Genomic DNA, 21673 nt, shown 5'->3' with positions numbered 1-21673 from the left:
CTAAGTTCATTAGGTGACACAAACATTTATTAATGTTATTGAGCCAGTCCAAGCCAACCAGATTACCTGGACACACCTGTGTGGGTGTACGTTACCATGGCCACGTATGAGCTAACGTCAACAATCTCATTGAACCTGTTAATGTTTATTTATCTCCACCCCTAAAACATTTGAGTTATAGCTATACATCTCACACCCTCTCCTCAAAGAAATAAAAATACAAATGTATTTACTTACATAACGTTAACTAACGTGTTCTTCCCGTTTCTGTCCATTAACTGTCAAATTTAGCGTGACGTAACGTTGGCTAACGCAAATTCACTGGTTGTTACCATGGTTACCGTTCAGACCAAAATAACTTGCTAACAGCTTTTCGTGACGTAAATTTACCCAAATTTTATGCAGTTTACTCTTTTTTATTGATGTATATTTTTGTATTTTTTATTCCCTAATACCGTCTGTTTGTTTCTGTTTCTACGGACATCCACACTGAAGCTCTGTACTTTGCTATTGTGAAATAAAGAATAAAATAAAATAAATTCAAGCACATTTATTTTTAAATCTCAAAAATACTTTTGACAAATACACGTTCATTCATACAAATTAGTTTATTTATTTGTATGTTACGCTTTATATTTGTATTTTGTTTATTTATAAATGATATGCATATAAACATATTTCGATATGTATTAATGTTTGAGACAAAACACGTTTATTTATGCGATTGTCATGTTTGTCTATAAATCTATGCATATTTATACATATCATTTCGATATGTATTCAGCTTTTTGAGACACTTCTACCTCCACACTATATTTTTCTTTGTAGAAGCAAGTCTTGTACTTTTTGCTGCACAAATGTATTCTACATCTTGACTTACAAGTTACAGATTAAGATAATTAATACAAAGTAGATATAAATTAACAAATTATGATATATTATTACAGATAAAGATTACCGAATATGCGCGACACGGACCATTCTACATGAATAATTTTCCTCTTGGTACTTCAAGCACATTTGAATATTTTGAATGAAAGACTTTTACGTGTAACGGAGTTATCCTACACTGCAGTATCACTATCAGATCTGAATATTCCTCCCATCACTACTGAAGTCTTAAAAAGTGCTTTAGAACTGCCCTTATGTATTAATTAAGCCAATGCTGTACCTCCTATAACAAACCCTGCCGCCATTCTGAGGGTTCACACAACAAAATAACTACATTATGTGCCACAAAAACACATTTCTTTATTAATACACAATATAAATGTTATGGAGCATACATTTAAAAAAGATGAAAGCAGACACGCATTGAAGAATATAAAAAAACATGTGTAATAAAAAAAAAGAACAGTAAATCACATTTGTTTGGCCATATGTACACGTATCATAATACTTTAAAACCAGATGTCTTATTAAGTCAGAATGGATTGACATCTTGTTCATGAAATGATACATTCAGTAAATATGAATACCAATCCAACATCGTTTCTATAAGAGATACAAGTGTAAAAGTAAAAAAAAAAGGCATAACATAGAGGATAAACACAAAAAGTGGAAGTATTTTATATATAACCATGACACAGGAAATGTTGGCATATATATTTGTCCAAACAAACAATGCCCAGACATCATCTGTCTGTAAAGGCAAACAGTTTTAGTAATGCTGTGGGTGGACTGATGTGTTTCTCAGAAGAGTCTAATGCAAAGAAAATGTTGTAAAGTAGTTGTACAACTGTTCCAAGGGTTGGTCCACATCCACAAGAGAAAAAAACATGACAAGGAATAAGTAACAAAGAAAAATGACAGAAACCATCAGTAGTTTTAAACTCCCTCATCACACTGGATGCTGCTCTAAGTTGCAGTTAAAATAAAACCTTTCTGGAACAATGATCAAAGTTTATCTTTCTTTCATAGTTTCAGCTTTTCTTATCTAAACGTGACGTGACAGTCTTCTACAAAATCGATACAGTGTTTTCAGTCTGAGGTAAAAAGTCGTGCCGCTGACACAACCATCTGTTTTTCCACTGCTACAAACCGGCGATCGTCCTGAATGAAGGTACAAAGAATCCGCACTGGCTCAGGTTGTGCTTCTCCAGGTTCTTCATGATCCTGAACGTCTTTCCGCAAGTGGCGCAGTCGAAAGGCTTCTCCCCGCTGTGAAACCTCAGGTGTGCTTTCAGATTCTCTCGCAGACGGAAGCTTTTGTTGCACTTTATGCACGTGTGCGGCCTCTGCCCCGTGTGGAACCTCAAGTGGCGTCGGAGGCTCTTCCTCAGCGCGAACGACTTCGAGCACGTTGAGCACGAGTACGGTTTTTCTCCAGTGTGAAAGCGCTCGTGTCGCCGGAGGATCTTCCTCCGCTTGAACGTCTTCCCGCACGCGCTGCAAGGGTATCCATCCCGGGAGTGGGTGACCACCTTCTGAAGCTGCCAGACGCCGTTTCCACAGGGGGTGAAGCAGCAGAGGCGATGGCCTGTGTGAAGGCCCTGGTGTCGCCGAAGGTCTTTGGGCAGAGGCCAGCCGGTTTTGTGGTTAGCATCCTGACCTTTGACAGCGGCATCCTGGAGCTTCGTCTCTGACTCAGGCACCGTGAGCACGTCCACCAGCTGTACCGCACAGGGACGCATCAGCTTATTGTCTGGAGAAGTCAGTTTCAGTTTCATCTGGAGGTTCTTCGTGTCCTTTGGCGTGTGGATCCGTTCCCAAACTCCAACCTGAGCAGGAGTCACAGCTCCGTCAGACGGGGACGGACTGTAGGCAGTGCCCTTGGCGGTGCTGACACAGACCTGCTGAGGCTCGGCTTGAATAGGCTTCTCCGAACTGTCGGGTTTTGGATTGGACTCCGGCTTGAGGATCAACGGGCAGACGAACTTAACCGTCTCCCCAGAAAGGATATCTGGTCGGATCACGAGAAGCTTCTGATTAACTGGAGAGCTCTGAGTAGATCCATGTCTTGAAGTTTCTGTCCATGTCTCTGCAGACACTGAAAAAGATCAAGATGTATTTTTTTATTAAACTGTACCATCTCGCTATTATTCTCTCATTCAGCTTCAACATCCCTCCTGAATGAATACAATTACATCATTTTTAGTCTCAGAATGTGCATCGTTGCTGGATTAATCTGTTTCCTAAAGTGAGGAGTTATTTGTGTTCAAAGTGTTACAGAAAGGAAGAGGAGTGTTCTCTCAGGCTGCATCACTGATGGGTTTTAAAACTTATTTTAGAGGAGACATTAAATGCATTGTGGTGATCTGTGAGTGTGGTATATTTCTCTCTCTTTGTATGTTTTACCGTGTGCAGCTTTTACATTAATCTCATGGCATTCAGACCTGGTGAGATTGCTGTTAAGACTTTTACGTTGAGTTATTCACATAGGAGACAGACAAGTTAAAATGCTATCAGATTAACCGTAAAGGGACTTCAGACAGGATCAGTGACAGACAGAGCTAGAATTTGGAATAAGTTGTGTAGCAGTCAGGGGAAAGACGTGCATCAAGGTATGTCTCTTCTCTCTCTCGAGCGTCAGGACATTTCTAATACTAATGGAAAGTCCGTACAAGCCAAAATCAGGTGGTTGATTATTCCACATAGCACGGCACTGCAGCCCAACGACATTCAAATTGTACCATGTCTTGTCATCAGGGCTGCACGATGTGATGATACAATAACTAATAAATCAATAACTATATTACTTGCAATAAATAAACAGATAATAAAGTGAACTCAAGTTCTGCCTTTTTGCTTCTTTCACTAAACTTAAAATACAGCAGATTGGTTGTTGAATAAAAAAAAATGCAGGAAATTTAACATTATTTTAATAAAGAAACTGACTGAAAACAATAAGCACCATTAAAAAAATAAATAACGATAGTGACGATTTACAATGCTGTTTTCTTCAGATACTCTTCTAACTGACTCATAACACCCCGGAGAGTCTATCATGATGTGTTGTGGTCTTTTGCGGTGTTTATTGCACAAGTTGATGTTACACTTACATTAAAAAATGTTTTATTGTGCAGCTTCCTGCATCGGTTTCTATCTGCTATCCGTTTATACAGAAAATCGATCCATATAGGGAAAACCTTTAGTGTAAGTGCACTTTTCTGGTCGATATGATTGATCCATTTTCCCGACTCAAGTCTGATCTTCATGTTGTAGTTTCCTAAAATGGCCACTAGGTGTTGGTATGAAGACATATTCCACTGGGACACTTTGTGACATGTGTCTGTGCAATAACTAGAAGCAAAAGTATCCGTCTTAATACTTTACTGTGGTAATCTAATGTTTAACCTTCCATACTTCCTCTTTCTAAAATGCTTATCTTGCTCAGGGTCAATGTGGAGTGGAGCCTATCCCAGCATGCATTGCAACAGTTGTCGGTTTATGACAAGAATATGTTACTTCTGGGTTATTTTCAACAGCACAAAGCACATTTGAGAAAATAACCTGACACCAACGTGACTGATCAACATAAGTGTATAAATACTGGACTGGAAATGTGTTTTATCTGATGTTTCATGGTTGCTTCTTTGGAAAAGTCTCACACTCTCTTCTTCTCAATTGTAAAATATGCTTAGTGTAATCCAAGCGAATTGCCTATGGCAATCTGTACATAGTCATTTAAATACTCCGCAGATAAAATAGAAAAACACATTTGAGTCTGTCAATGTGTTTCAGCCTTGGATTTAAAGTGTTTTTTTCTTACCATGCAAAACAACTTCTGTCTGAGGATCAGTATCAGCTGAAGACCCTGCATCAAACACGCTCACCCCCACCACATCTACAGGCACTGCCACAACCTGTTTAAAGGAGAAACACATTTGAATGTAAGAAACGACGCCATGACATACTGTTATAAAATCAGACTGTGCTGAGATGATTCAGACGCCTGCACACACGTTCACTCTGCCTGTTCTTCCTCATTCCAGAGCTTATTTACACCCCTGTAAATTCTCACTGACCTGCTCCTCCACAGGCGGACGCTCAGGGTTAACTTGGCCATTATCTCCAGCCAGGGAGATTTGTGATGGAATGAGGCGCCCCACCTCCCCCTCCACCTTCACCTCCTGCTCCTCCTTCTTGCACTCCCCCGAACAACCCCCATCCCAGAGTAACCGGGGACCTGTGGAGAAGAGGGGGGAGGGTTTCACACACAGGAACACATTAATTCCTTTATATTGAAATGGGGAAGAACAACAACCAGTGGTGGAGAGGAACTAAGTACATTTACTTAAGTACTATTTTGAGCTACTTTACACTTCACTACTTTTCAGAAGAAATATTGTACATTTTACTCCACTACATTCATTTGGTAACTTGAGTTACTTTATAGAGTCAGATTATTATTCATTATATGAAATAGATAAAATTAGTCCCACCTTTATCAGCTGTGACTTTAGATATTTATATTAATCTATTAAAATCCAATATATTATTCTGAAACATGCAGATCTGCAGAATGAGTACTTTAAGTAACATTTTGATGCTTTTGTACTTTAATTTAAGTAACCCTTTGAATGCATGACTCTACTTGTAACAGAGTACTTCTACAGTGTGGTACTATTAGTTTTACTCAAGTAAAAGCTAAGAGTACTTGTTCCACCACTGGGAACAACAACAGCAGCAGCATCACCCTGTTGACTATAACATTTACAAATGTACAAGTGTGTGCGTGAACTAAATGTGCATATGCATCACGCGAAATGGGACCATTTTTCTGAATTTGCCAGGCAGTTAAAGCACCTAGTGTTCCCTGTCCTCATGCATCTATCCCATGATCCACCCCTGCAGCCCAGCCGTGGACGTCAACAGGAAGTCAGGGCACTTAAAGCAACAAACACACGCACCAGGCAGCTCCAGGGGCGGATAAATGTCCTCCTCCACCTGCACCCCGATGCTGCGCGTCGTGTTCGCAGTCGATAAACTCTCCACAGTCTCGTTTCTCTTCGTGTCCTCGGTGCGGCCCACATGCACATCCAGAGTCGAGGCTCGGTATCTGCTCTCGAACAGCTTGGTTAACTCCACTGTGGCCGCTTTCACCAGCGCTCCGAGCACCGACTCCACCTGCGCCTCGAGGGTCACGACGCCCGCAGACATTGTTTGCGGCTCCGACTTTGCAAAAGTCAGCAGTTGTTTACGAAATTTAGGGTCAAAAATGCAGTTGCGATTTAGTAAAGGTCTTTATTTACCAACGACAGCCACATGGTCTGAAGGAAGAGGCGTGTCTCTAAATGGCGCATGCGCGGTATCGGGGTGGGGGGTGTTACATCGCGAGAGGAGAGGGGTAGAAAGATAACAAGAGCCGACACACAGTGCTTTCATGCTTTTATGTTTGTTTGTCTGTTGTATAGGAACATACCTTCTCTGTGTGCACGGGCTCTCATTTTTAACCTTCATTTCCTGTCTGCATTTGTATTTTTCAGTGTCAGGGCTATTTTTGTTCTTTTGCATAATAAATAATGTCTATCCACTGAAGATTAGAATAAGCCTGTGAATGTTCTCATTCGTCCAGGTCATCGTTATCCTCAAAGCAATTTCAGTCAAAAACAACTGGACTGGTTGTTTGTCTAGGAAGACGTTTCACCTCTCATCCAAGAGGCTTCATCAGTTCATGTACGCATCTGACCAGGCTGGACCTGGACCAACTAACTGGTGTGGAGATCCAGGTATTTAACCTCTCACAAGGCCGATGATGTCACTGACACTCTTTGTGCTCCAAGTGCCCACGCCCGTCGTTAGAGTGACAGTCGTTGGGGTGACAGTTGGTTTCGACTTCGTTAGTGCTCTATTGAGTCTGAACGACAGTCGTTGGGGTCACCCGGGCCATGTGTGAACAGTTGTCCTTTGAGGTTAGATTGTTGAATCTCCTGGGAAGGGATGAAAGGGCGGCATTGTAAATTGGAGATAAGTGGTGTCTCAGACCCCCTCCTCTGTTTAGCGATGGTTTCTCCACTTTTACATAGATGGCTTCTTTTACTCCTCTTTCAAACCATCTGTCCTCTCTGTCCAAGATTTGGACATTGCTGTCATCAAAGGAGTGGGCTTTCTCCTTGAGGTGTAAGTGGACAGCCGAGTCCAGGCCTGAGGAGTTAGCTCTCCTGTGTTGGGCCATGCGTCCTCAGGCCTGGACTCGGCTGTCCACTTACACCTCAAGGAGAAAGCCCACTCCTTTGATGACAGCAATGTCCAAATCTTGGACAGAGAGGACAGATGGTTTGAAAGAGGAGTAAAAGAAGCCATCTATGTAAAAGTGGAGATTGGCCCGGGTGCCCCCAACGACTGTCGTTCAGACTCAATAGAGCACTAACGAAGTCGAAACCAACTGCCCACCAACGACTGTCACTCTAACAACGGGCGTGGGCACTTGGAGCACAAAGGGTGTCAGTGACATCATCGGCCTTGTGAGAGGTTAAATACCTGGATCTCCACACCAGTTAGTTGGACCAGTCCCAGCCTGGTCAGATGCGTACATGAACTGATGAAGCCTCTTGGATGAGAGGTGAAACGTCTTCCTAGACAAACAACCAGTCCAGTTGTTTTTGACTGAAATTGCTTTGAGGATAAGATTAGAATAGCAAAACAATAAGTCACTATGTGTCTTTTTTAGGAAAATGGTGTAATTATTGGGAATCTCAGTGTAACATTAACTTTAAGGTTTTCTAGTGCAGTGTTTGTGGACCAGAGGGGACAGGTTAGAGCCGTGGTGGCGTACTGCACATTTCATTAAAAGCCTCTGTATTTCACTTTTTGTCTGTGCACCAATTCTTCTTAAGGTTGGTAGATTTGGCCATGGATGACGGAAAGATGCAAAAGTACAAGTAAAGGTATAAAGACACACAAAACGACTACAAAGAGACAAAACACAACTACAAAGAGAAACAAAACAACTACAAAGAGACACAAAATGACCACAAAGAGAAACAAAATGACCACAAAAAGAAACAAAATGACTACAAATGGACACAAATGACCATGAAGAGACAAAAACCGACTACAAAGAGACAAAAAATTACCACAAAGAGTCACAGAACGACCACAGAGACACAAAATTAGTACAAGAGACACAAAACAACTACAAAGAGACACAACACGACCAAAAGAGACACAAAATGACTTCAAAGAGACACAAAAGGACTCTATAGAGACACAAAACGACCATAGAGACACACAAAATGACCACAAAGAGACACAAATGGCCACAAAGAGACACAAAAGGACCACAAAGAGACACAAAATGACTACAAAGAGACACAAAACTACCATAGAGAAAAACAAAATGACCACAAAGAGACACAAAATGACCATAGAGACACACAAATGACCACAAAGAGACAGAAAAGGACTACAAAGAGACACAAATTACCACAAAGAGACACAAAATGACCACAAAGAGACACAAATGACCACAAAGAGACACAAAAGGACTACAAAGAGACACAGAATGACCACAAAGAGACACAAATTGACCACAAACAGCCACAAAATGACCACAGGAAACACAAAATGACCAAAAAAATCAATCAATTTGTGCATAAATAGTTCACAACACTAGACTGAAATGTGTGTGATGAAGATAACTTGTACTGTTGATGATCCTTCCAGATGCATAAAGAAATAACTCTGGGGCCTCAGTTGATCTTACCTGAATATAGTGTATAGTTTAGTTTAAACAACAGCTCTGATTTGGCACGTCAGTACATGATTGGGGACTCCAGCGAGCTTAAAGTGTCCTAAAAGTGCATCACATATTATAGCGCAGCATTTCAAGGACCAACGTCCTGTTATCTGTCATGGCGCCGGCATAATAAAACAACCCCTTGTACACACATTAGAGAGGAGACAGACATCTCTCCACTCACGCATGCAAACGCACATATTAGCACATAAGATATCATAGCATATTCTACACTTCTCCAACATTGTCTGTCATATGAAGATTCCTAACATTTGAGCATTTTTCTCCAACACCCTGGTTAAAAACTTCAAACCTGTGTCAGCATGCTTGCTGTGGTTGCTTGTGGTCAGAAGTGAGTTCAGTTTGTGAAATCTTTGTGTGGATTAAAGACACTGAAAGGACACAATTACCTTAAACATAAACATTGGGATTTAGGGACAAAGTTCGATGGGTCGTGCGTCCAATGTCCACTTGGACTCACGGATAAAGGTCACTGGGACCTGTGACTGTGACAACATCTCATCTCATCTCATCTTCAACCGCTTATCCGGGGTCGGGTCTCGGGGGCAGCAGCTCTAGCAGGGGACCCAAAACTTACCTTTCCAGGGCCACATTAACCAGCTCTAATCCCGAGGCGTTCCCAGGCCAGTGTGGAGATGTAATCTCTCCACCTGGTCCTGGGTCTTCCCCGAGGCCTCCTCCCAGCTGGACGTGCCTGGAACAGCTCCCTAGGGAGGCGCCCAGGGTTCACCCTTACTAGATGCCCGAACCACCTCAACTGGCTCCTTTCAACGCAAAGGAGCAGCGGCTCTACTCCAAGTTCCTCACGGATGGCTGAACTTCTCCCCCTCTCTCTAAGGGAGACTCCAGCCACCCTCCTGAGAAAACCCATTCCGGCTGCTTGTACCCGCGACCTCGTTCTTTTGGTCATGACCCAATTTTCATGACCATAGGTGAGAGAAGGAACAAAGATTGACCGGTAGATCGAGATGTGACAACACTTTGCAAAAAATTCTAATTGAATAAAATGTTGAAGTGATGAAATGTTATATTCAAAAGGTCAAAGGTCAACTCCACTGTGTCATCTTGTTCTGCCTGATGCTTTTCTGTCTGTTACTCAACACCATGACTCAGTTATTCATCGATCAGATACTCAACTGGTGACACTAATCTTGAAACAGTGGGGATTGTTTTAGATCTTCTGTGCTGCTGGGTTAAAGATGTGTGTGAAGCATCAACGTTTCAGCAAAAAAATACACTTAATATCTTCTATTAAATTCCTTCAAAGTCTTCACTGTATATGTTGTGTGAGTTTGGACGGTTTGGATTTAATCTGCAACTTAACTGCTCGTTTTCACAAGGAAAATTCTAAGTTTGGACTGTTTCGTGTCCGGCTCTGTATCCCATTTAGCCTTTACAACACCTACATAACTCTTTGATTGAGCCAGATTTCATGACTCCGCTTCTTCTTTTAACACTTCTTTTTTAAGGCACAGGGATTTCTATTTAATTGCAAATATCGATCAGGCATTATACACTCCTGCCTGTCACACATGTTGGATAAAAGTCTCAATAAAAGTGTGTTGACTGTGATTTCGGTGTGACAGCTGTCTCCTGGTCCTGCCGCCGACTGCTGCTGCCGTCAATAGAAACTTAAAGCAGCGACAATTGAAGGGACGGCTCCGGAGTTCCTGAACATTTTGCGGTTGTTGACAGTACGGCAAACTGGTCACTCTCACATAGTAGACGGTCGGGCTACAGCGTCAAAAATCCACTGGAATATTTCTCGAAGGCCATAGCCGTCCCTTCAACCATGGCTACTGTCACAGCCACAGGAGGAGGAGGCGGAAGTGCTGCAAAGCGCTTGTGCGAGTAAGAACCAGGCGGATCTAGTGCGGGCAGTGGAATTTGGGCGCAGTGATACAAAAATAAACGTCTTGGTTCTGTTCGTTCATACCAAAGAGCCGTTCAAAATAATCGTTTTGTTCACAAAACATCTCATCCCTGCTAGGCACATTAAATACCTATATGTATATGCGCATACACTTCTACACTTCAATTCAAATCGTAATCATATATATCAAAATCATTATGTCTCATCTCATCTCATCTTCAGCCTCTTATCCAGGGTCGGGTCGCGGGGGCAGCATCTTTAGCAGGGGACCCCAAACTTCCCTTTCCCGGGCCATATTAACCAGCTCTAACTGGGGGATCCCGAGGCGTTCCCAGGCCAGTGTGGAGATATAATCTCTCCACCTGGTCCTGGGTCTTCCCTGAGGCCTCCTCCCAGCTGGACGTGCCTGGAACATCTCCCTAGGGAGGCGCCCAGGGTTCATCCTTACTAGATGATCCTGAACCACCTCAACTGGCTCCTCTCAACGCAAAAGAGCAGCGGCTCTACTCCGAGTTCCTCACGGATGGCTGAACTTCTCCCCCTCTCTCTAAGGGAGACTCTAGCCCCCCTCCTGAGAAAACACATTTCGGCCGCTTGTACCCGCGACCTCGTTCTTTTGGTCATAACCCAGCTTTAATGACTATAAAATCGTTATGTGTTTTCCATTCTTTAGAATTCACACACACAAGCACACACCTTTAAAAAACTCTACAGTTATGGTGTTTCTGTCCAAGCTGTCATTTATTTAAGACTTTACAGTAAGTTAAAATCCTCTTGTTACAAAAATAGAATATGGCTGTTGTCATATTTCATCATCGTAGAAAACATCCATATGATGTACAGCACTTTCAGTGTACAGCGTTACATTGATTTCACAGAGTAGGCTGGTGATACTTAAAGCCCCTGAACACCCACACAGGTGTTTTCAGATATTCTGGCTGATTCAACCTCTGCTCCGGTTGAAGGTGGGCGGGGCTTTGATGGGAATTTATGAGGTCGTAAATCTCCGTCTACCAATAAGAATGAGAAAGGTGTCCTTTGTCCCGCCTTAACAGGTGAAACAAAGCTAACAGGAGACTCGGGAAGATGTCAGTCATTCACAGTAGACACACCCACACAGTCCTGAGGAGAGGTCTAATCCACTAGTTACCTGAAAACACCTGTGTGGGTGTTCAGGGGCTTTAAGACCCATCAGAAAAGCCTGCTAGCACCCTTGGGTCTGACTTCAGTTGTTTCTATACTTGGGGCAAACAAGAAAATAAGTGAACAGATAAAACACATTCAGACTGCAACAGACTCCACAGATGGACTCAGACATAGTGCATACAACATTACAACCCCTCCAGTACTTTGGAAAATAAAAACTTTAATCATATAAAAATCAATAGAAGTAGATGGTAAGGTTTTGAAAGACTTTCTTTGTTTATTGTACCATTGTTACATGTGTGAAGTAAGGTACTGTGGGATCTTATCTTAGAAAGTACTTTGTTACATGGAGGATTAGTGTCTGGGAGAGGGATGGATGAGAAAAGTGGAATATTGTTGTGTTGAGATGCAGAGATAGGATGATGAAAAATTGAGATATCAAAATGGACTGACAATTTCAACATGATAATTAGTTACAAAAGAAGGTGATTTGACAGGGTTAATGATGTTGACTCTTGAAACTGCATTGGTCAGACTAAATTATGACTCGATGATTTAATAATCATCATCGTCATCATCGTCGTCGTCGTCATCATCATCATCGTCTTCGTCGTCATCATCGTCGTCGTCATCATCATCATCATCATCATCGTCGTCATCATCATCATCATCGTCGTCGTCGTCGTCATCATCATCATCGTCATCATCATCGTCATCATCATCATCATCGTCGTCATCATCGTCATCGTCATCATCATCGTCGTCGTCGTCATCATCATCATCATCATCATCATCATCATCATCATCATCAGGATCGATTTCACCCGACAGAACATCCTCAATCCAGTCCTCCAGCTCGTCAACAGACGGCATGTCGTCTTCATCCTCCATGTCCATCCACACGCTGTCAGCCTGCAGAGCGAAGAAGAACAAATGACACCAGCTCAGCGGCGGCTTCTCGGATTCATTCTTGAGTTTTTTTCTTAACAAAAGGGTACAAAAATAAATCTTTGCGCCGACTTTATCAGTGGTGTTCAAGTAGAAATGCTTTGGACTGATAGAAGCACTATGGAGCAATGTTTGCACAGTACGCAGATGCACGTTGCATGCGGGTAGTGTACTTTCAAACCAAACAGGTAGATACAGTAAGGACCTATATTCCGCCTTTCCAGTCGTCCGACCACTCAAGGTGCTTTTTTTGCCACATTCACCCTTCCACAGACCTTGTACTCTCATCTTGCCCAAGGACGATGGAGTATGGTCTGGCTACACTGGCTTATCATTCTGAGATAGGAGTAAAACACTCTGTTTGTCCTGTTTGTATTTCTTTGAACCAATCACAATCGTCTTTGGTGATGTTAAACCAACGGTGCCCTTGAAAAAAAGATAGCGGAGACAGTGGAAGGGCCTGACACGTGGTGTGTGAGAGATTTCAGGCTTTATTCCAGCACTGTAAATCTGGTGAGCCAGACTGCAGCACAATTACCAAAATGCATGCCCCTTGTTAACCCTGCCTCTCCATCCTGCAGTAGCAGAGAGAGAGTGCAGGGGCAGAGGGGTTGTTCAATATTTTAGTCTAGTCTGTCTGACCCATGGACCCTTTATCGTATTGAGGAGTGTGCAAGTTTGAAACTATGGCCCCGACCATGGCTCTGAAAAATCAGGAGCCAAACCGTGTGTTGTAATCCATGCTGCTGTCCATGGTACTGAGGTCGCAGACTTTTTATCTGAGTCTCGCCCTTCTGCCAGTTTCATCTCGGATCTATGATATTCTCTAGTTTAGCTCCTCCGGCTTGTCAATAGCAACTGCAGACGTTACAAAGAAAGAACAGGAATATCTGTAGCAATATATACTACAAATTCATGAATTCAGGTACACTTTATGAACCTTAAAATAAGGTTATTATATGGCCAGTTATCTAATGGCAGGAGAGCTCGAGGGAACTGGATAAACGGGAACAAACACAGACACATCGTCGGCAGTATGATAAAACATTCAAAACACATGATTCATTCTCGGTGCTTTCTGAGATGTGACAAATACTTTTTAAAATAATGATGTTTAAAAATGCAGAAATGGCCAAAATACACAGAGCTACCTATGACTCTCGTTTTTGTGGACAAAGCCATTGGATGTGATGTGTCATGTGAATGTGTCTCAAAGTGTCCTGGGTGCATTAGAGCTGTCAATTTGTGATCTGATCACTCAGGATGGATTTAAGAAGCAGGTCTGAATGCAGGGCCTTGGAAATATGGGTCGAGGCGGGTCGCTAGTAGCGGTTGAATGAAACACAAATGCACTGGCAATCTACGAATACAGTACCAGAAATATTACTCACATCATCAGCATCTACAACACCAATCTGTGGGGAGGACAGGTCGATTCCATAGATCTTCTCCCAGTGTGGTACGAGCTGCATTGGAAATTAGGCAAAGTAATGTGGATTAATTCTGCTGTTACCAGCCAGCGTCAATCAAATACATGTGACATTTGTGAAGAATATCTTTCAGCGTGCTTGGTCATTAAATCTAAGTTAACTGTGAGGCAAGGAGTACCCAAAAGAGTTTCAACTTACCAGGGGGAAATCATCAGGGTCGATCCATACGATGCTGAGGTGAGGGTGGTCTGTGTTATCCTCTGCAACTTGCTTCAGGATCTCAAGGAACTCAAAACCGTCTACGGAGAGGACAATAGTTAAACGAAAACTAAATTTATATGGGTGAACAACAGGGTGTTGAAATGGTGGTTATGGGTACAGTATTTACGGATCATCCTTGATTCACCTGCAGAAATGCTGCAGTTACAAGGGACAGTCTAATTAAATGTGACGTCATCACCGTGCAAAAACCTCCTCAGACCCCTTTGCTGCCCCATGTAACACTTGCTATTGGTGACTGGTGTTTCTTGCATTAATGTTTACATTTCATTCAGGGTGCCTTTACCTGGGTCAGACTCCTCTGCAAAAGCAACGATATGTTCACCATCAACATCGTCCTCCTGTGGAAAGAATAAAGACAAACTGTTGAAGTAACAATTTCAGGACATTGTTTATCTCATCAGAGTCTCTTAATGGAAGAAGAGACAAAACACACTAGTTTGGTTTGTTGCTCATTTTTAAGTTCTTACCCAGATCTCATACATGTTGTGTGGCTGCAGCTTCCTCAGGGTTGGTCTTAAAAAAGAAAATATAAGTTTTTCCGTTATCGACGGTTAATATTAAACCTCATGATATCATTATAGCAGAGCATTGGTGAGACTTACCTGTCATTATCTTCAATGAAATCCACCAGCTCCTCCTCAGTGTAAGGTTTTCCTGGGATGACCACTGGATTATCCATGAAGGGTTCATAGAAGTCAACCTCATTGAGCTTCAGCTCCAGAGCCCTGGCAACCTGTAACACATGACCAAAAGATTAGAACCAACAACTGAGCATAAAGGACCACCTGGAAACAATGAAGAAGTTAAACGAAGTAGAAGAGAATAGAGACCTTTTGATGCTGCTGAAGTGTTTATTTGATGTGCATGCTGCGAACATGGCTAAGAAATTTGACTGAGAATTCTGACTTCAAGGGCTGTGCCGGTACAAAATTAGGTCTGGGAAGTCGTGAATTCAGACTTCCAAGTTCAACTGGAAGGCAGCATTTCCCCAGGAGTCTGCTGTTTGTGCCCAATGTGAAACCGAAAGTCAACGTTGACTTATTTACATTGACTAACCAAACCATGATCTTTTCCTACACATAACCAGGTTATTTTGGTTGAATCCACAATATTAACCATGTTATAAAGTGACTAGTTGGGAGGCACGTCTAAATCTGAGGCCATGGCTCTCAGCAGGAAACCGGTGGATTACTTACTCCAGGTAGGGAATGTGTCCTTACCCCAAGTGAATGAGTTCAAGTACCTCGGGATCATGTTCACGAGTGAGGGGACGATGGAGCGTGAGTTTGGCCGGGGAATCGGAGCAGCGGGGACGGGGTTGCAGTCGCTCTACCGTACCGATGTGATGAAAAGAGAGCTGAGCGGGAAGGCAAAGCTCTCGATCTACCGGTCAATCTTCGTTCCTACCCTCACCTATGGTCATGAAAGCTGGGTCATGACTGAAAGAACGAGGTCGCGGGTACAAGCGGCTGAAATGTGTTTTCTCAGGAGGGGGGCTGGAGTCTCCCTTAGAGATAGGGTGAGAAGTTCAGCCATCCGTGAGGAACTCGGAGTAGAGCCGCTGCTCCTTTGCGTTGAAAGGAGTCAGTTAAGGTGGTTCGGGCATCTAGTAAGGATGCCCCCTGGGCGCCTCCCTAGGGAGGTGTTCCAGGCACGTCCAGCTGGGAGGAGCCCCCGGGGAAGACCCAGGACCAGGTGGAGAGATTATAAAGCCTGGGAAAGCCTCGGGATCCTCGGTTAGAGCTGGTTAATGTGGCCCAGGAAATGGAAGTTAGTTAAAGCTGCTGCCCCCGCGACCCGACCCCAGATGGTTGAAGATTAGATGAGATGAGATAAGATGAGTTGGGAATCAGAACAAAAAGCTTAAAATGGGTTGACATGACACGTGAAAGTTTTGTTTATACGTGTTGAGATCACGTTACAGCTCTTCAGTCTACCGGTTTTTATTATGGTGTTTTAAATTTGTCTGATCAAACTGGAAATAATTATCGCTATTACTCACCTTGGCATTGAATGTGGCAAAGAACTTGATGTGAGGATGGAACTCTTCAGCGGCATCGGCAAAAGCCTCAAAATCTGAAATTTTATAGGCATCCATCAAGCTGTTTCATTAGATCGGCTCCTGTATGAAATATCTAAGTATGTAGACTTCTCTCATCATTATTTGTAGCTCCTATGTGCTCACTTGAAAACCACCTTAAAGGTCAAATCAGCCTGCAGCTCAAAGTTAAATCAAGCAATCTGAGCCTGGATTCTGTTGCGCTTGATATGCAATCATGAGCAATTATGTTGAAAAGCAACTGTAAAACACAAATTGAAACAAGTTATCATGCCATCACAGTACAGCTTCTTACGTTCTGACTTGTGACTCTTAAAGTAGCCCACCAGTTTGATGTCCTCTTCGAGGTTTTCAAAGCCTTTCAGTTCCCTACTATTGTCAAGAATTTCCACTGGGTCCTCAAGAACCTATGAAGGGGGACGGGACAATGGAGGTGACAACGAAAAAAAGAACCAAGGGTCAGATTATGTGTGTCATCAGAAAGCTAACTGGGATCTTTCTTGGGCTACAATAAAGCAGGCTATTAACTATGAGATTATATCCTCACGAACATCATAAATGAACTCCACAAGCGTGTCTGCTGAGAGCTCGCCATCATATTCTATCACTTCATCATCTGTGAAGATGAAGATGCTGTCGGACTCATCAAGGCCTGGGGAAAAAGAGAAGATGTATTAGGTGTGTAGAGCAAACAGAGCAAACATCTTATGCTAATTAGAACATTTAGCCTTATCCTTCATACGTTTTGACATGTATCTTCCAAAGGATCAGGAAAAATGAAAGTAAAGTAGGCCACAACCTATTAAGAGTTACATTATCTCTAGTAAGACATGTATAAATTTATATTTTGAGTATCTCTGGCTGAGATGCTGATACTGGCTGATCTCAGTTTGCATAATGACCTAAGTTACAAATGTGTGCAGCTGTTTTGATTTTGTTGAGCGTTCACCTAGTTTCTTTGCAACGACTTTGTCGAGCTTTGCATCCAGAAGGCCGACTCCGACATCCTCGTCATCAAACTCATCCAGGACCTGGGCTACAAGCTGTAAAACAAAGACAATGTTATATAAGTGAGGACATGATTTGTCATTTTAATATCTTAAGTCTATAAAACATGGGGATACAAGCATGCATGAGTGTGCAATAAAATAGGTGTCCATGTCTCATGCATTTATACCTTTTTTCACAAAGTTGTGTCACTCAGTAGTTTCATTACCATAAAAGCCTGCTTTTCAGAGCGCTGCTTATGCACTTTCTAAATCTGTATGAAACTTGAACCTTGTGACTGACAGTTGGTTCCACCAATGGCAGTGCCATGTTCACAGCCTGACTGCATTGAGGAAGTGGTTTGGGGGTTGTCTCAGAGTGTTTGGAGGGTAAAAGACACACACGCAAGCAAGCACGCACACCCACACACACACACACACACACACACACACACACACACACACACACACACACACACACACACACACACACACACACACACACACACACACACACACACACACACACACACACACACACACACACACACACACACACACACACACACACACGGGTGCAAACTGGTGTCAGAGATCTTGAACAGCTGCTTTTACTGGCATAAATAGTTTGACTAACCAGGCTGTCATACAAGTTGTTGTGCAGATATTTGGGGGAATTTCTTTTCATTTGTTTGGAGTTGCCGATGTGTGGAGCTAGTTAGCGAGGTTGTAGCTTAGCATCAGGTAAACTCTATATATTTTAAGTTATATATAGTGCAAAATAGACACTTATAAAACCAAATGAAGTCTTTTAGGATTTTGGTTTCACTGTGACTTTAGCTTTTTTGCATTGCATTATATTTTGTTGCAGACCCCACCCTTTTGGCATTTGAGTAGGCTAAAATAAGCTTTTAAAGGGCATTGAGGTGAGTCAGGGTTCATACTATCCAAGCAACTGAAGGATACACTTGAAGTAATGCTGACCTCTCAAAGTCAATTAGTTGACTAATCAGTCATTTTAGTCAAACTCTTATTCTTTTAGATTAGTTATTTATTCATGTTTCTTTCATATTGAATGACTTATTTTCTGGTAAACACAAGATTTAAAGTGGTGCTTCTGCATTATTCTCAGTTTTACAGATCTGTCCATTGAATTAACTATTTGATTAGTCAAAATCAGTGTTTAGTCAACTAAAACATTCAGCCCCAATTTGAAGTTGAATTGTTATACACATATGTTTATTTATACTGGTCATTTTCAAATTAATTTCAATATAACAGCAATTCATTAAAAATATGCAAGTGAGAGGTACGTTGTGTTAAAATGTGTATTTGCGTAGATACATTAGATTGTTAATCTTGATTTAAATGTGATATAAATACATTTGATTTCTTCCTAGTTATCTGTTTTATGGATACAATATGAAAATGAATACATAGCTTCATATTTGCATGTCCTCGCGAGTTGTCTTTAGACCTTGGTGTGTCTGCAGTAATGTGGCTGATATCGTTTCTTCAGAGTAACTGAACCTCCCTACGTGTAAAGTTAAACCAACAATCTCAGTATCTAGGAAAAGATTTCAAACATGAAAAAATGTGCTGCAGCTGTTCACAATCTAAGTTTTACATACGGTTATTTGGCACCAGTTCACTGAGTCATACATATATATGACAAAATCACACAAGCATATGATACAATGTTATTTCCTGTTTGATATAAGTGCTAAGGAGGAATGCTATACAACCATGTGTACTTATCTGTAATCTGTTTTTATGGACAGTGAGCAATGTAATAGTACAGTTCACTTATAGTCTGTAGAATGCAGGCCTTCTGATCTAAATGTAAACAGCATTAACACATAGACCCAGTCACAGTGTTAGGCCACCTTAACACTGACGTTGTTCTACGACTAAGAGGGAAAAATAACAAATTACTCACTCCCATCATTTCATTTAACTTTGACTAACAGAGTGTCTTGACCTCTGAAATGTTGAGCCCTTTGCTGCTGCCCGTTACTAATAATAAATCCTTATCAAATGTAAATCATTACAGATTCATAAGGAGAAACACAAGCCTTCAGGGAGCTCGACCCACCACAAAAGCAGCTCGGGATAAATATAGCGCCAGAAGCCAGAAGCCAGACACCAGCCCAGGGACTATTTTGGCGTGGTGGCAGTGATGCTCAGCGCTCTGGGATCCGCTGACGAATACAGTACTGCAAGTGTCACTCACAGCGCAGAGCTGAGCCGGCACTACTGGAGCCAGAACCTCCAGGGCTGGCCTCCAGCCCTGAGACCGAGCCCTAACGCACCCATACAGAGACACCGGAGGATGTTGAGATGATGTGTTATACTAAGGAGAGCAGCACATATGAATGTTTTCCCTTTCTATAATTATCTTTGATTATTATTTTTCTCCAAATATCACGTTTTTGGTTGATATATTATTCCCCAGATTATTTCCATGTTAATTTGTGAATTAATTTGGTCAGATTACAGATGTCGTAGGGACTGTTGAGTGTTGATTTCTTATACTTTAGTGTCATTCAACTCACTAGATGCCCAAATCTGTTTTTGAATTTGGTTGTAATTTCCAAGACTGTTTTTGTTGCGCCTGATTTGCGTGTCAGTTCTAAAAGGAGCCACCAGCAATGCTTGGAGCTCTTCTAAAACATAATGCATCAAGTGTATAAGGATGCAGCCTTTACTGTACTGTGAAATGGGCATGCCAAATGCTATAAAACATGTTTGTCACATGATCCAGTGTATATATTCCATAAATCAGTCATCGCCCCTATTACTGTTTTGTAGAACTGCAACTTCCTCAGCAGATATGAGCCCAGTATTTCTTCAAATGACATCAATACTAAACAAAATGCAGTTTTAGAACCAGTCAGGTCTATATTGTGTTTGGGTGATGACACGCTTTCATGCATACATATAAAGAACTTTTCCTGGAAAATGCAGCGTATGAGTATGTGACATTTGATATTCAGTGTTTTCTATGAGTAACCTGAGAACAGTGGTTTGATGCGTTTGTGAGCCGATAACGAAAGCTTGCTGAATGATGATGTCATGTCTCTCTGTGAGGAATGTGATGAAACTGCTGAGTATCCAGACAGACAGGAGGCCTGAGGTGTGTTAAGTACATCAACTCCCATACACACACACACACACACACCGCAGGCTTGTGACACATTTTTGGGACTTTACTTATCAGCATTTCTGAATCCAGCAAAGCTATTTTCCACCATGTAGCATCACTTTCCCATGATAACTCTCCCTGTGTTCAATTTCACATTTAACACAATTCAAATCTTGCACAAAACAATGTCTTTTCTGCCAAATATTCTCTTTACTTTCCTTGTAACCACAGTCACACCTTTACTATGAATGATAATCTCTTTTTATATATTTCATATTAATCTTAACCCTCTTCCAGCAGTATACTGTCACACGCTTCACATCAAAATACAAACTCTACTAGAACCTCCAACTAAACTCTCAATGGCAACTTTGAGTTCAAGACGGTTATGTTTCTGTGTGATCTGCATTATGACTCCAACATTAGTTATACAGCTTTCTCATGAGCAAGCTATTCTTCTTATTCTCAACCCACCTCAAGGGCCAACTCTTCAATCTCAAATTGCTTCTGGGCGACGCGGCTGGATCCGGGATGGTCATGATAGTACACCACCATAACATCGTACTTCTTCATCACAGACTTATAGTTCTTGGCGTTGAGGTCGTGGACACGGTCCTTGCCATCAAACTCTGGGTAGTCCAAACTCTCCCTGCCCTGTGATAGACCCCCAAAGGACAGCAAAACTGCCACAAGCACCCAGGTCCACTTCATGGCTCCTCTCTAAGATGATGTAGATGTATTTACAGATTCAAAAAGTGAAAAAAGGGGCGCCAAGAAAAAAAAAATCGGTGAAAGTGTGGAGAACCCCTTCCAATCCGCGTCACCCAGAAGAGAGCAAGACCAACTCTTGCATCCACCTTATTAAAAACCTCACATGGGCAACTTGCAGTGGGGCACAGGGTGCAAGAGGGGGTTGGGCTAAGTTTGACATAGGTGCAAGTGTGTCTATGTGGGGTCTTACCGGGAAAGAGGTGGGGGCCACTGTGGTTGCTGGGGTGACAGCCTTATGTGTGTGCGTGTGTGCGTGTGTGCGTGTGTGCGTGTGTGTGCTTGAGTGTGTGTTGCAGACCTGTAAAAGTGGGTGGAGTGAGAAGATGAGGACC

General features: G+C 42.2%; 2 protein-coding genes across 2 annotated transcripts; both read right to left on the bottom strand.

Moving 5' to 3' along the window:
• Positions 1 to 1283: 1283 nt before the first annotated feature.
• LOC310958219 (uncharacterized protein) lies at positions 1284 to 6185 on the bottom strand. The gene is made up of 4 exons (XM_083929068.1): positions 5853 to 6185; positions 4968 to 5128; positions 4712 to 4805; positions 1284 to 2989 (listed from the first exon to the last, which is right to left on the bottom strand). The coding sequence occupies exons 1-4, from the start codon at positions 6100 to 6102 to the stop codon at positions 2034 to 2036; spliced, it is 1461 nt and encodes a 486-aa protein (XP_083785194.1). The 5' UTR covers positions 6103 to 6185; the 3' UTR covers positions 1284 to 2033.
• A 5111-nt stretch (positions 6186 to 11296) lies between these two features.
• Positions 11297 to 21437, bottom strand: casq1a (calsequestrin 1a). Its single transcript, XM_083928406.1, has 11 exons — positions 21045 to 21437; positions 17389 to 17482; positions 16991 to 17091; positions 16735 to 16846; positions 16383 to 16456; positions 14983 to 15113; positions 14848 to 14893; positions 14664 to 14718; positions 14297 to 14397; positions 14060 to 14134; positions 11297 to 12632 (listed from the first exon to the last, which is right to left on the bottom strand). The coding sequence occupies exons 1-11, from the start codon at positions 21279 to 21281 to the stop codon at positions 12276 to 12278; spliced, it is 1383 nt and encodes a 460-aa protein (XP_083784532.1). The 5' UTR covers positions 21282 to 21437; the 3' UTR covers positions 11297 to 12275.
• Between the last annotated feature and the right edge of the window lie 236 nt (positions 21438 to 21673).

The sequence above is a fragment of the Echiichthys vipera genome (genome assembly GCF_963691815.1).
Source record: "Echiichthys vipera genome assembly, chromosome: 15".
Taxonomy (NCBI): Eukaryota; Metazoa; Chordata; class Actinopteri; order Perciformes; family Trachinidae; genus Echiichthys; species Echiichthys vipera.
Note: the sequence above shows the minus strand (reverse complement) of the source record. Positions and strands in the feature narration are given on the sequence as shown.